The sequence below is a fragment of the Lactuca virosa genome, chromosome 6, assembly GCF_052849685.1.
Source record: "Lactuca virosa cultivar CGN04683 chromosome 6, Lactuca_virosa_CGN04683_v6, whole genome shotgun sequence".
Lineage (NCBI taxonomy): Eukaryota > Viridiplantae > Streptophyta > Magnoliopsida > Asterales > Asteraceae > Lactuca > Lactuca virosa.
The window spans coordinates 86,078,089-86,095,166 of NC_136431.1; the positions used below are offsets into that span (position 1 = coordinate 86,078,089).

The following is a 17,078-nucleotide window of genomic DNA, read 5'->3' on the forward strand; positions in this document are numbered from 1 at the left end:
GTCGATTGTCAACTCTTTAAACCCTAATTAGAATATTCATTATACTCCTCCATGTTCGGAGTCCCCACTCATCACTTTAATACCAAGATGGTTTTACAATTGCCATATATATATATATATATATATATATATATATATATATATATATATATATATATATATATATATATATATATATATATATATATATATAAACAATCCCACCATAGTCCAAAATATCTCATCCCATCTCACCTACAGATCATTGAAGTTATAGACAATGCCTGATCAAATTGAAGGATCTCCGGGGACTTCCATGCATGGAGTCACAGGACGGGAGCCGGTTCTGGCCTTCTCTGTTGCTTCTCCCATGGTGCCTACTGATACCACAGCCAAATTCGACCTTCCGGTAGACTCTGAACACAAGGCAAAAGTTTTCAAGCTTTTCTCCTTGGCAAATCCACACATGAGAACCTTCCATCTATCCTGGCTCTCTTTCTTCACCACCTTTGTCTCCACCTTCGCGGCGGCTCCACTCGTTCCCATCATCCGGGACAATATTAATCTCACAAAATCAGATATCGGGAATGCTGGTGTTGCATCCGTGTCTGGAAGCATTTTCTCCAGGCTTGTAATGGGTGCTGTATGTGATATGCTGGGACCCCGCTACGGCTGTGCTTTCCTCATCATGCTGTCTGCTCCAACGGTGTTTTGCATGGCGTTGGTGGAAGATGCAAGTGGGTATATCGCAGTGAGGTTCATGATAGGGTTCTCTTTGGCGACATTTGTGTCTTGTCAGTACTGGATGAGCACCATGTTTAACGGTAAGATCATTGGACTAGTGAATGGGACTGCCGCCGGATGGGGAAACATGGGTGGTGGTGCAACACAGCTGTTGATGCCGGTGTTGTTCGAGATCATAAAGAAGGCTGGTGCGACGCCGTTTACAGCGTGGAGGATTGCCTTTTTTATACCCGGGTGGATGAATGTTATTATGGGGATTTTGGTGTTAACTCTTGGCCAAGATTTACCAGATGGTAACCTCGGTGCTCTTCAGAAGAAGGGTGATGTCGCCAAAGATAAATTCGGCAGGGTATGTATATATTTTTCAAACTTGGCCATTTAATAATTAAAGAAAGAATTTTGATGTCAATTTGATACTGAGATTGTGATTTAATTTGTGATCGTTTTTCCAGGTATTATGGTATGCAGTCACAAACTATAGGACATGGATCTTTGTACTCCTCTATGGCTACTCCATGGGTGTAGAATTAAGTATTGACAATGTCATTGCTGAGTACTTCTATGACAGATTTGATTTAAAGCTTCATCTTGCTGGAATTGTTGCTGCTACTTTCGGGATGGCAAACATCCTTGCTCGACCTTTTGGAGGATGGACATCAGATTTCATGGCGAAAAGGTTTGGAATGCGTGGCCGACTATGGAACTTATGGCTTCTCCAGACAGCCGGAGGGATTTTCTGCGTCTGCCTCGGCCTAGTCAACTCCTTACCTTTAGCCATCACCTTTATGATCCTTTTCTCTATTGGAGCACAAGCTGCATGTGGTGCAACATTCGGCATCATCCCTTTCATTTCCAGAAGGTCTCTAGGTATCATCTCAGGGATGACGGGAGCAGGTGGAAACTTTGGATCTGGGCTGACCCAATTAGTGTTCTTTGCAAACGCATCGTTCTCAACTGCTAAAGGGTTGTCTTACATGGGTATCATGATCATATGTTGTACACTTCCAGTGAGTTTGGTTCACTTTCCTCAGTGGGGGAGCATGTTCTTTCCGGCTAGTAATGATCAAGTCAAAGGCAGTGAGGAAAATTATTATGTTTCTGAGTGGACGGAGGAGGAGAAGCAAAAGGGGATGCACCAAGGAAGCATTAAGTTTGCCGAGAACAGCCGGTCGGAGCGAGGAGGGAGGGTGGCGTCATTTCCAAGCCCACCAAATTCCACTCCTAACCATGTTTGATTTATTTCAATCAGTCTCCCGACCAATTAGTTTTGTTCTTGAAATATAATATTACATGACTTATATGCAACAATCATGGAGGCGTTTGCCTAGAACATTTAGTATGGTGTATCCAACTGAACCTTGATAAAGTTATACATATATGTATGTGTGTATTCAAATTGTTTGTCCGATGTGTAATATATGTATAACTTGAAATATAGTCGAGCTTTGTTTTCAATCTTTCGAATTATCAAATTAGAGTTTCTAGATGCAAAAACGTCATGTTATAAATAAATAAGTTAAATATTTAATTAAATAATAATAAAACTAATCGAGTAAGCCTTGTCAATGCCAATTGCATAAAATATGAATTGATGTCATTGTATCTGTCACGCTAGTATCTATTGCGCCAATAATAATAGAGTATGAATGAACATAATCTATATTGGGATGTGGTTATTATAATTCATAGTATATGAATATATTAGAAAATTGAACAAGAAGATGATATTATTAGGCAAGATGATCGAGTGTACAGGCATGACGTGGTTCAAGTTTTTTATACAGATAGTGTATATATAGGTTTATGTTTACATGAGACACTATTGTTGGAATTCCTTAGTTTTCAGCATTCAGCAAGTTGGTTTCCTTAGGCAACAACTGACTCCTTAGACAACAAGGAAACAAGTTGGCTTTCCTTGTATAGATTAAGTTTTAGTATCTTAGTCTAATAGCTTTAGGTGAAAGCTATATAAATACATATGCATAACCGAGTAATGGTATCTGCATCGCATTTATTGTAATTGAGTTTTGTGTTATTTCTCAATAAATTGGAGATTATTCCAAAAACTGTTTGTTCTTCTTTTAGTTCTTTAATTGGTATCATAGCTTCAAGGTCAACACAATGTAGCCGAAGGAGGAAGACGCCTCCCTTGTCTCAATCACAGCCGATCTATTGGTTATAACTCCCATCCAACATGGGCGATGCCACTGCACCACCGAGAGGAAAGGAAATCAGGGCCACCTCGGTTCAATGTCCGATGCTAATTATGGAAAATTTAGTATAAATATTTATATTTTACTAACTTTGGACATATATAAATATATACATATGTTGTATATATAATTAACTCTAAGTGGGTTTGTGTTCTCCTCTGTGACAACTTCGAAACGATATATTATATGTCTAAAATGGAGTATATGTGAATGAGATATCGATACTCAAAGATGGGTATTTGAGAATAAATTTAGCAAAGAGATGAATGGGAGAATGAGTCCTACATTGGTAGAAAGACCAAACTCATCAAAGTTTATAAGCTTGAATGCATGAAAGGCTTACAAGCTTGTGTCTATGGTTTTACTATAATTCCTACCCACGCGCGCGCGCGCGGGGGGGGGGGGGGGGGGGAGGTTTGCAAATCTTTGATTTCGTAGACCAAAAACACCGAAATTGTGCATGGGCGCGACCTGCGGACACGGATGTAGCTCCAATAAAAATAAAACAAAGAAGGATCGTTCAAAAGTTATTTGGTATTGCTATGATAAACCAGGTACATGAACGTTTTATTGTTAGATTAATAAATTGTTAGTACACGTCTTTCCCATAAAAACCACGGTGTAACGCCCGGTTCCTGGTATGCATTTAGTTAATAATTTATTCATTTTTGTATAGAAACTCGACGAGTTGGAGGCCCTAAACTCGTCGAGTAGAGATGGATTGGGACGCGGGTTATGAAGTCTACTCGACGATTTGAGAAGCCTCAAGTCGACAAGCAGGCTGGCAGAATGAAACCCTAATTTTCAGGGTTTTGCACCCTATTTAAACACCTTAACCCCCATAAGTTGGCCTCATTTACAGCCTCCATTGTCCCAAACCCTAACCACGAAATCCTAATTCACTTTTGAGAGTTTTGAGTCAATTTTGTGCATTCTGTGTGATTTTGAAGAAGAAGATACTTGAAGAAGGAGCAAGGACGTGTAGGAGGAGAGTAGATCCAGAAGTTGGGCTTCATTTTCTATTCATCTGAGGTATAAAGCTCCTACCTTTCCTACAGTATGATTAGATCTAGTTTTAGGATGTTTTCTCCATGTTTTGTTCCAAGAATGTTGGTTTTTTGGATTTGGACGTCCTATTTGGGCAAACCCTTTAGATCTAGGGTCTTTAGGAGACTTCATGGCATAAAGGTGCCAAGTTTATGGCCATGGAAGTCCCATGCAACTTGTAGACCTTCTTTTTGGTCTTTTGAGCCAAGTAGACCATGCATGCAAGTAAAGATAGGAACTTTACGTGACCAAACTGTCCCTATAGTCCAGATCTATGACCCCTTGGCTTATCTTGAAGTTTTGATGGCTTTTGGAGTTGAATCTAAGCCATTTTAAGTTAGGGTTAGAGCTCATTCCTTCTAGGATAGGTCTTAATGGGTAAAGTCAGAAACTTGACCCTCCTATATGTGTATTCGACCTAGATCTGGAATATGGGACTTAGAGTCGAAGACTAATGGCTTAATACATTAAGAAAGCTTAACAGACTGAAGAACTCGACAAGTTCATAGAGGAACTCGACGAGTTGGGTCGCTATTTAAGGGTTTTATGATTTATGGAGCTCAGCGAGTTGAAGGGGTCAACTCGGATATGCTAGGCAGCACCCGGATATGCAAGGTAGTATATTATTGTATGGTATGTGATATGATGGGGGAACTCACTAAACTTTGTGCTTACGGTTTTCAATATTTGTTTCGGGTACTTCTTCGAAAGGAAAGGAGCCGGCATGATTGCAGCGCATCACACCATGATTTCCACACATGAGATTCTTGGGAGTTATACTCTGATGTTGTTTTATTGTGACATGTTTTTACTATTGATACATTGGTTTTGATATGAGTTGATACTATGGATGTTTTCAGACAAATGGTTTTATAATTATTAAATTAAAAATGAAATTTTGGTCGTAAATTTTGGGATGTTACACAGGGTATTATTTTTTACATGGCATTGTCAATCAGAGTATTTCACAGAAAACGGAAACATACGGTGTGCGCTCTGCAATCATCCCGAGCCCTTCCAATTGAAAACCAAAGTACCTGAAACATAAACTGAAAACCATAAGCACAAAGTTTAGTGAGTTCCCCAAAATACCGCACAACATACAACCACAGAATATCATGCAACGTACATATAGTTGCCATGGGCTCCCCCATGGTCTTTATCTGATATGACATGGGCTCCCCCATGGTCTTTAACTAGAATGTCATGGGCTCCCCCCATGGTCTAATATCCAAATGCCACGGGCTCCCCCCGGGGTCTTCCATGCAAGCATCACAGAGACAACTAGCATACCAAGTATCACAGGAACAACTAGCATACCACATAACACATAATGGGTCGGCATTGGTGCCTTCGACCCATGGATATAATGAGGAGACTCACCTCGAATGCAGAAGCTTCCTGAAAGAAATCCCTAGCTGCTACCCTGACAACTTCCCGAGCTAACAATACCAAATGACACCCAATTAGCAATTGGGTTCTAATCCATAACTATAACATCATACCTGGGTAAAAAGACCATTTTACCCCTAACCTATCCTTATCCAAAACTACGGCCCAAACTATAATTTGAAAGGCCCAAAGGCCACTTCATCAACCAATGGCCCAATTTTCCAAATTGGGCCCAAACCTCTACATGGTCTTACCTTAAGGCCCAATCATTTTTTCTTGTCCAAACACTTGGCATTCCGATGGTCCAATATCTCACAATCATCAAAGCGCAAAATTGGGCCCAAACCTCTACATGGTCTTACCTTAAGGCCCAATCATTTATTCTTGTCCAAACATTTGGCATACCGATGGTCCAATATCTCACAATCATCAAAGCGCAAATATGGCCCACTTATGGCCCAATTTTCCAAATTGGGCCCAGGCCTTTCCAATATCACACAATCACACGCATAGCAGCCCTACGCGCTTCCCGAGAAGAATTCCAACTAGCAAGACCCAGTCTCCAACAACCCATCCCTTCCTGATTCCAATCACATTGTGGCTCTATCAGATAATCCAAATTACCTCCCATATTACCATACTAATTCCTTGAGTTCTTATGTTGGCGACGGAAAACCATAACACTTGCCCTGACTGACAAATCTTCATCCCATCACACATTCTCGATTATTAATCGTTTGGCGGTCTGCAACTGATTACGGTTAAGGGTGCTTGGCGGAAATTGATCAATATCGGTCAAAATTGGGGTAGGTGGTCCTCGACGCTACTATGCAGGAAAAATTTTAAAAATTCAAATTTTCAAATATTACACCAAAATTTACAAAATTTCAAAATTTTAAATTTTCAAATATTATACCAAATATTTAAAAGTTTAAATATTTAAAAATTTAAAATTTTCAAATACTAATTTTCTTAAGATATATTGAGTTTTAAAATAGTGTTATTAGTAGTTTAGGGTCCCCGATTAATCCCCGCTAAACTGATTAATCATTTAACCCCAATCGACCGTCGATCTACCGTCGAACGATTTTTACAACCTTGGAAACAAATGTATGGTATCAAGATAACAGGGAAAACAGTCATATGACTGGGAATCGTTCTTTTTCGAGGAAAACCGGATCTCAAGAACAACATTATTAGCCTAAGTCAAGCTATGAAATCATGTGTGATATCCGGATGGGGAACGACTATCTAACCATGCACGATCCCAAAATGGAGTAGTAGAACGACGAAACCGAAACCTTATGGAGATGACTCAAAGCATAATGAAGGTAATGCAAGTCCTGAATAGTTTACGAGGAGAAGCGGTACAACACTCGACATATTTAATCAATCGTGTATATACTCGATTTCTCGGTGATCAAACTCCATATGAAAAACTCAAAAAGAAACCGAATCTTGACCACATATGAGTATTTGGGAGTCTCGCATATGCCAAATCTGAACCCGTCAATGTAAGAAAACTAGACGCACGATCACGACCATTAGATCATCTCGGATCCGAACCACGCTCAAAAGATTATTGGATTTTTAATTTGGTAAATCAAAAAATTATTATAAGCCAAGATGTAATGTTTGAAGAAACAAAGGGATGGACTTGGAATAAAGTTATAGAATCCGACAATTAACTTCCAGACTCGTTCACAATACCATGGGAAACCAAAAATGTTGAAACTAACATTGCCGATTATGAAGACGATACCGTGAACGATCGAAGTTTGGGAGACCTCACTGAAACGACGACATCACAATCTACAAATCTCGACATCGAAGACCACAATTAAGTGAACCCTATATAATCACCCCATTAATGATCCTCAAGACAATTCGCACTTCCAAGACAACTTTAAGAAGATTATGTACTATGAATGTTGTCTATAAATAAGAACAACATGTGGAAGCTCATTGAAAAACGTACTGGGGTGAAACCAATTACACTAAAATGGGTGTTCAAGGTGAAGAAAAATGAGGATGGAACAATCAACAAATATAAAGCCCGATTAGTTGCAAAAGGTTACGTATAACAACCCAGAGTTGATTTTGATGAAGTATTTGCTCAGGTAGCTCGTATCAAGACAATTCGATTTCTTATTGACATGGCCGCTACAAACAGGTGGGAGCTTCGCCACTTAGATATTCAATCAACATTTCTATATGGAGAATTAAAAGAAATTGTTTCTGTATCACAATTGGACAAATACACAAAGAAAGGCAATGAAAACAATGTTTGCAGACTTTCAAAAGCCTTATACGGACTAAGACAAGCACATCGAGCACGGAACATGAAGTTAGATGCAATTTTGAAAAGTTTGAAATTTCAAAAAATGCACAAAAGAGCCTTCGGTTTACCGGAAAAATGAAGGATCACGTTTATTAATTTTATCCGTCTATGTAGATGATTTATTTGTTACATGTACAAACTTGGATATGATCAAGAAGTTCTAGACATAAATGGCCTAAAATTTTGAGATGTCGGATCTCCATAAACTTACTTACTATCTCGGTATCGAATCCAAGCAAGAAAAGACCAGGATCACCCTCTAACAAGAGGCATATGTTCAACGATTTTTAAAACAAGTTGGATTACAAGAGTGCAACCCAACTCAATTTATAATGGAGACGGGAACTAAAGCGTACAAGGCTGAAGATGAACCGCAAATCAACCGAAGACAATATCATAAAATTGTGGCATGTCTCTGATATCTACTACAAATAAGACCCAATATGACATATTTAGTTGGAGTTATGAGTTGTTATATGCAAATCCCGAGGGAGTCACACAGAGTAGAAATAAAACATGCCTTAAGGTATCTTCGAGGTACTATGGGATACGACATCAAGTACGAAAGAACAGGAGAACAACTCCTTGTTGGTTGTTGTGATAGCAGTCACAATATTGACCCAGATGATGGAACAAGCACAACCGGGCATGTGTTCTACTATGGATCATCCCCGATTACTTGGTGTTATCAAAAGCAAGATATCATTGCATTATCATGATGTGGGGCGGAGTTCATGGCTGCAATAGTAGTTATGCGTCAAGCAATTTCGCTTTAAGAATTGTTGAGCGAGATCACGAACAAGAAATAAGAAAAGGTGGTCATACTAGTCGAAAACAAATAAGCAATCACACTTACCAATAATCGTCTCTTTCATAAAAGAAGCAAACACATCCATACAAGTTATCATTTCATTTGTAAACATGTTGAAAATAAACACGTGAATGTCGAGCACGTATCTGTTGAAGAACATAAGGTGGATATTCTTACAAATCCATTGGCTCGAACGTAGTTCCAGGAAACGAGGAACTTGATCTGGATCAAGAACCTTTCTAATTCGACATAGGAATTAGGGGGTAATGTTGGAATTCCTTGATCTCCAAGAATGCAAGTTGGTTTCCTTAGGCAACAAGGATTCCTTAGATAACAAGGAAACAAGTTAGCTTTCCTTGTATAGGTTAGTTTTTAGTATCCAAGTCTAATAGATTTATTTGAAAGTTCTATAAATACATACGCATAATCGAGTAATGGCATCTGCATCACATTTATTGTAATTGAGTTTTGTGTTATTTTCTCAATAAATTGGAGAGTTATTCTAAAAACTTTGTGTTCTTCTTTTAGTTCTTCTTTTAGTTCTTCAAATATATCATATTATCGTTCTTTTGTTTTGATTGTTTTTATAATATTTATCGACTTATCGTAGTATTAACGGATTTTACTTATAAATAAAAATAACTATATATAGTGACATTCCCATTTTCACGGCCAGAAAAGACCGATTTTTGTTTATGCTTTATAAAAATCAGAGTACATCTTTTAATAAAAATGTTGCGGAATTTGTTCCCAGAAAAACATGATAAATACGTTATCAAATCATTTCCGAAGAAATGTATTTCATTCATTTTCAAAACATTGGGATGTCATCGTCAATACAGAAACATAAGCATAAACATAACTTACATTCATTTACACTAGTGATCTACATCTCTTTTAAATCTCTCAGTGTAAAGTAGCTTCATATCGACACTTGTGATACAAATAAGCTTGAGTGGGTCAGGTTGGGAAACCTGGTGAGTACATAGGGTTTTCAACCCACAATAATATAATTATTATGTTTAATCAACAAACAATCAACCCCATTTACCCATCCCCATTATCTTCCTTACTCTCAAGGGTCTACCCTAAGAGTCATCTATTCGTTTATTCCGAAATCCCTTGCTTCCAGGGTTATAAGACCGGCACTAAGTCCATAGCTGCCAATGCACTAATTCCATAGCTGCAAAAGTTCATTCATCGGGTACTAAATCCATAGCTACCAGTGTAGGTACTAAGTCCATAGCTACCAACGTTTATCTAACAGGTACTAAGTCCATAGCTACCAGTTCCTAAGAGGTACTAAGTCCATAGCTACCAGTATTTGTCCAATAGGCGCTAAGTCCATAGCTGCCGATGTTATTTATTAGACACTAAGTCTAAAGCTGCCAATGTTTACTCACATCATCTTTTATCTCTCATCATTTATCTACCCATGTTATACCCAACATATTTGTAGATATAAAATACGTATACAGTTTAAATTAGTTAAAACATGTATAAAAACGTTCATCCAGCATAGATAGCAAGTATACAGATAATATGAACACATAACACGTAATTTATATTAAATACTTCATATCTATGTGTAAGATGAAAGTAACTATGCACTCACTTGATAAGACAATGATCGAACAACACCTCGTCTCTTAAAATAAACTTTTCCGATAAAACCGGGATGTTTTTCTTGAAAACCAGGCTTCTCGCGGGCAGAGTTTCGGCTCGGAAACTTTACTTCTCGGGATCTTCGGGACTTCGGAACTTGCTTTGGGGTTGGGGAATTATACCAGGGCTTCGGGGTAAAAGTTGCTCGCAAAACGATGCAAAACGGGAGAGAGAGAAGAGAATTTGAGCAAAAGGATCGGCTGCCCTCGCATGCCCTTTTATAGAGGCTGAAGCCTCGCATTACGCTGGGCGTAATGCTTCGATACGCGAGGCGTAATGCTTCGGAAACGTCATCGCTTACGTCATCGGAGCACTCGAGTCCGAGGCGGTTCATGCACCGAAGTACGCTGGGCGTACTCAAAGGTTACGCGGGGCGTACCCTTCGGATAAGCTTTGGTATGCGTGCCACGATCTTCAAAAATTCATAACTTTCGCATACGAGCTTCGTTTTCGATGTTCTTTATATCCACGCGTAGGTGAGATTATGCTCTACAACTTTCATTTAGACTCCGTCGGCTAATTTTTAATTTATTTTTATTATATTATTTTTAGTAGGCCGGGACAGGAAAACTTCGTTATAAAATCATAACTTCTTCATCCGACGTCCGTTTTCGTCTGTCTTTTTACCGCTGGACTACTAACGATGAGATCTTCGATTTTCGTTTAGATTGTTTCGGCTAGAAACCACTCGATCTCATATTCGAACTTCGGGCTGCATACTGCTAAACTGAAACTTCGGAAAATCATAACTTCCTCATGCGAAGTCAGATTTGGGCATTCTTTTGATGCCCGCTCTCGGTTTAACTAATTCTACGACTTTCGTTTAGATTGCAAAGGCTAAAAGTCGCTCTATCGTAAATTCACTATTTATGTCTCCCGGTGCCGTGCCGGTTTTGCCGTAAAACTTCGACGGGTCATAACTTCTTCGTTATAACTCGGATTTCGGCGTTCTTTCTATGTACGGAAACCTTGAGACATATTCTATAACTTGGTTAAGATTATTTATTCTAAATAATATTTTTGTCGAAAAGTCGTTTTCGACCCTATTATCTCTAAATTGACTAGCCCGGATCTACGGGCGTTACAATTATCTCCCCCTTAGGATGATTACGTCCCGGAATCATAAACGAAAATAGGACTTGTATAATGATTCCATACACTATCTCTTCATCCTAGGTAATAACCGTAACTTCTATGTTTCCTCGAAAGAGTATTTATCTCTATGGCTTTCTTGACCGCAGATGATGCCCAATCTTGCATCTGCTTATTGTACTATGTTGTACTTTCAATCGTAACCTTCAAGTTACCAAATAAGTCCTTATTGTGGACTCCTTCTTCTTCTTAGGATAAATACTTTCCTTTATCTATTGTAACAGACCGATGGGTCGTGCTCTACTGACCTCTCATCGTACGATGCGACGCTTAGACTCGGTCTTTTTAAAATTAAATTCCAGAATGGAATATACCTTCCGTCATATTCTAATGTGATATAATCACATTTCAGCATGTAGCATTTCTTCCTGCAAACTTCTTTCAACAACGAGCGCGATACTATCGATCACATTAATTTCAACGTTCTGACTTAAGTCAGATGTTACATCTAATCTTGGTCCTCTAGACCACGTAACATACTCATCGCAGTCGAACTCAAATTTATATGACCACTAGGGTCGGAATAACAACCATCTCACTAATCATTATAGAAACAAGGGTAATGACATACTCGAATAAAACGAAATCAATCACCAGCTTCTTGGTAACCTTGTGACTTTCCCTGATCCAAGTGCGAGTCCTGTGCTTCCGGTAGTATATGCATCTATTACCTTGCACACCTACTCATACTCGTCCCAAGTATTGTCTCGCAGTTTTCCAAGTCATCATACAAGAAAATCATATAACAGTTTAACACATCAGATAACAAAACGAAGGCTTTATTATTTCTCGAAACTATTACATAGGTGTTCAAGTTCACCCTAGACTATGCCTCTAATAGACTACATCATACGATACTATGGCTACTGCATAACTTGATCTTCAGATATGAAGTCCTCATCCTTGATTCCTCGCATGGTTTTCTGCTTCGTCGAGGATCATGTGAAATGCCCTTGGCCTTGGTGGCGTTTCTGGTCTTGCTGCTTTATTTTTCCTCGGGCAGTCTCTGGACATGTGCCCCTTGCCTCCACATCCGTAGCATACTTTATCATTATGTGTACAGTCCTTGGAATAGTGACCAGTCCTTCCACACTTGTAACAAGTCACTTCTTCGTTGCACTTCCCACAATGCTTCTTCTTGCATTTGTCACACCATCTCGCCTCACCTCCTTCTCCTCCTCCAAGCTTTGAGAATTTGCTCTCCTTGTTGGACCTTGAAGATCCTTCAAACTTCCGCTTCTCTCCTGCCTTATCTTTTTCTAGACCCTTTTCTCTTATCTGGGTCTCTACGTTCTTAGCTGCCCTAACAGCTGTTTTCAAGGTAGTTGCCATTTTGACCATTGGGCCAAAGTCTGTGGGCAGTCCGTTAGCAAACCTATCAATCTTGGAGAGTTCAGTACGAACCAAATAGGGAAATAGCTTCATCCTCTCGGTGAATGCGGTGGCATACTCATCAACACTCATCTTCCCTTTCTTCAGGTTCTGAAACTCGTTGTTTAGGTCTATCAGATCTATCTCTGAGCAGTACTGCATTTTCAACTGTTCCAAGAACTCTTCCCATGACATCCTTAGGGCTTCTCCTCGTGGCATCGTATCTGCCAGTAGCTTCCACCAGCTCAAGACTCCAGTTTTTAGCTGTCTTACTACGAAGACGGTCTTCTGTTTCTCGCTACAGTTGCAGCTCTCAAACACCATCTCCATCTCTGAGATCCAATCCATAATCTCAACTGGCTTCGGGCTTCCTGAGAGACTCGGTGGTTTCACACCCAAGAAATTCTTGTACATCCGCCCATCCTTGTCGTTTCTCCTCTCCGGGCCATCCCTCCGTTCACCTTGAGTCCCCACTTGACTCACTTGGCGGCTGTAGTTCCCTTCCTCCGATTGCTCGGGAATCAGCTCGGGTTGCTCAGTGGGCATAGTAGGTTCGTCCCTATTCGACATCCGCCTCATTTCTTCCCTTTGTTCAGCTAACATAGTCCGAATCATGGCTTGTACTCCAGCCATGGTGATTGGCTCGGGTACATCTTCTACTACGACAGGTATTTGCTGAATCACCGGGGGTTGATTCCTACTCCTATTTGCATTCCCAGCTCCACTGCGGGTTCTTGCCATTTTGATCTATACACCGAATAAGGTGAATCTAGATCATAATTTAGGATTGACGTTTTAAATCATCCTTATCACCCCGAAACGTTTACATGCTAGTTCTAATATCATAGTCGTACGTTTAGAATCCTAAACACATAAAGTTTCCAGATCCGGTCGACAACAGACCATAGATCCGATCAAACTATAGCATAAAGCATAAAAAATCATTGAGCACGTAAAAGAAATTTAGGCATCATTCCTAAAATAAGCTAGTGTTTGTGTCTATTCAGGTGTATTACCTAAATCTATTAGACACACTCCTCACGATCATTGCTTAGCATTCTAAGTTTAAGTCTAGAAATAAGTCCATATTCCTAGTTCGCTTAAACTAATGCTCTGATACTAACTGTGACATCCCCATTTTCACGGCCAGAAAAGACCGATTTTTTGTTTATGCTTTATAAAAATCAGAGTACCTCTTTTAATAAAAATGTTGCGGAATTTGTTCCCAGAAAAACATGATAAATACGTTATCAAATCATTTCCGAAGAAATGTATTTCATTCATTTTCAAAACATTGGGATGTCATCGTCAATACAAAAACATAAGCATAAACAGAACTTACATTCATTTACACTAGTGATCTACATCTCTTTTAAATCTCTCAGTGTAAAGTAGCTTCATATCGACACCTGTGATACAAATAAGCTTGAGTGGATCAGGTTGGGAAACCTGGTGAGTACATTGGGTTTTCAACCCACAATAATATAATTATTATGTTTAATCAACAAACAATCAACCCCATTTACCCATCCCCATTATCTTCCTTACTCTCAAGGGTCTACCCTAAGAGTCATCTATTCGTTTATTCCGAAGTCCCTTGCTTCCGAAGTTATAAGACCGACACTAAGTCCATAGCTGTCAATACACTAATTCCATAGCTGCAAAAGTTCATTCATCGGGTACTAAATCCATAGCTACCAGTGTAGGTACTAAGTCCATAGCTACCAACGTTTATCTAACAGGTACTAAGTCCATAGCTACCAGTTCCTAAGAGGTACTAAGTCCATAGCTACCAGTATTTGTCCAATAGGCGCTAAGTCCATAGCTGCCGATGTTATTTATTAGACACTAAGTCTAAAGCTGCCAATGTTTACTCACATCATCTTTTATCTCTCATCATTTATCTACCCATGTTATACCCAACATATTTGTAGATATAAAATACGTATACAGTTTAAATTAGTTAAAACATGTATAAAAACGTTCATCCAGCATAGATAGCAAGTATACAGATAATATGAACACATAGCACGTAATTTATATTAAATACTTCATATCTATGTGTAAGATGAAAGTAACTATGCACTCACTTGATAAGACAATGATCGAACAGCACCTCGTCTCTTAAAATAAACTTTTCCGATAAAACCGGGATGTTTTTCTTGAAAACCAGGCTTCTCGCGGGCAGAGTTTCGGCTCGGAAACTTTACTTCTCGGGATCTTCGGGACTTCGGAACTTGCTTTGGGGCTGGGGAATTATACCGGGGCTTCGGGGTAAAAGTTGCTCGCAAAACGATGCAAAACGGGAGAGAGAGAGAAGAGAATTTGAGCAAAAGGATCGGCTGTCCTCGCATGCCCTTTTATAGAGGCTGAAGCCTCGCATTACGCTGGGCGTAATGCTTCGATACGCGAGGCGTAATGCTTCGGAAACGTCATCGCTTACGTCATCGGAGCACTCGAGTCCGAGGCGGTTCATGCACCGAAGTACGCTGGGCGTACTCAAAGGTTACGCAGGGCGTACCCTTCGGATAAGCTTTGGTATGCGTGCCACGATCTTCAAAAATTCATAACTTTCGCATACGAGCTCCGTTTTCGACGTTCTTTATATCCACACGTAGGTGAGATTATGCTCTACAACTTTTATTTAGACTCCGTCGGCTAATTTTGACTTTATTTTTATTATATTATTTTTAGTAGGCCGGGACAGGAAAACTTCGTTATAAAATCATAACTTATTCATCCGACGTCCGTTTTCGTCTGTCTTTTTACCGCTGGACTACTAACGATGAGATCTTCGATTTTTGTTTAGATTGTTTCGGCTAGAAACCACTCGATCTCATATTCGAACTTCGGGCTGCATACTGCTAAACTGAAACTTCGGAAAATCATAACTTCCTCATACGAAGTCAGATTTGGGCATTCTTTTTATGCCCGCTCTCGGTTTAACATAATTCTACGACTTTCGTTTAGATTGCTAAGGCTAAAAGTCGCTCTATCCTAAATTCACTATTTACGTCTCCCGGTGCCGTGCCGGTTTTGCCGTAAAACTTCGACGGGTCATAACTTCTTCGTTATAACTTGGATTTCGGCGTTCTTTCTATGTACGGAAACCTTGAGACATATTCTACAACTTGGTTAAGATTATTTATTCTAAATAATATTTTTGTCGAAAAGTCGTTTTCGACCCTATTATCTCTAAATTGACTAGCCCGGATCTATGAGCGTTATATATATATATATATATATATATATATATATATATATATATATATATATATATATATATATATATATATAGGGGTTCATTTTAATTTTTCACACAGAACCCTCAAAATCAACGCGATGCACTTGGCTAGCATCAACAAATCAAAGGTGATCATACATTCCTTACCTTGTCTTAATCCAATGATAAGCTAACATATGAACTTCACTAGCCACTTTTTGTTGTTACAACATTGATAGATCTATGAAAAATGACCAAGATGTGCAGTTAGAATTTGTAAAATAAAAATCCTCTTTGGCTAGGCACTCGTTAGATTCTCTAATTATACGATGTCAGAACTCATGATCTCATTGGTATGCAGTTTAAAACCATTGTTAAGCTATTAGCTAAACCATACTCAGCGAGTTGAAAGGGTCAACTCGGATATGCTAGGCAGCACCCGGATATGCAAGGTAGTATGTTATTGTATGGTATGTGATATGATGGGGAAACTCACTAAGCTTTGTGCTTACGGTTTTCAATTTTTGTTTCGGGTACTTCTTCGAAAGGAAAGGAGCCGGCATGATTGCAACGCATCACACCATGATTTCCGCACATGAGATTCTTGGGAGTTATACTCTGATGTTGTTTTATTGTGACATGTTTTTACTATTGATACATTGGTTTTGATATGAGTTGATACTATGGATGTTTTCAGACAAATGGTTTTATAATTATTAAATTAAAAATGAAATTTTGGTCGTAAATTTTGGGATGTTACACTGGGTAAATTAATTTTTACATAGCATTGTCAATCAGAGTATTTCACAGAAAACGGAAACATACGGTGTGCGCTCTGCAATCATCCCGAGCCCTTCCAGTTGAAAACCAGAGTACCTGAAACATAAACTGAAAACCATAAGCACAAAGCTTAGTGAGTTCCCCAAAATACCACACAACATACAACCACAGAATATCATGCAACGTACATATAGTTGCCATGGGCTCCCCTCATGGTCTTTATCTGATATGACATGGGCTCCCCCCATGGTCTTTAACTAGAATGCCATGGGCTCCCCCCATGGTCTAATATCCAAATGCCAGAGGCTCCCCCCGGGGTCTTCCATGCAAGCATCACAGAGACAACTAACATACCACATA

The 17,078-nt window shown here is 39.2% G+C and overlaps 1 protein-coding gene across 1 annotated transcript; it reads left to right on the top strand.

The window, feature by feature from the left end:
• The first annotated feature begins 237 nt into the window (after window positions 1–237).
• On the top strand, window positions 238–2,125 carry LOC145121232 (high affinity nitrate transporter 2.4-like). Its single transcript, XM_079057017.1, has 2 exons — window positions 238–1,072; window positions 1,176–2,125. The coding sequence occupies exons 1-2, from the start codon at window positions 260–262 to the stop codon at window positions 1,956–1,958; spliced, it is 1,596 nt and encodes a 531-aa protein (XP_078913143.1). The 5' UTR covers window positions 238–259; the 3' UTR covers window positions 1,959–2,125.
• Window positions 2,126–17,078: the final 14,953 nt, after the last annotated feature.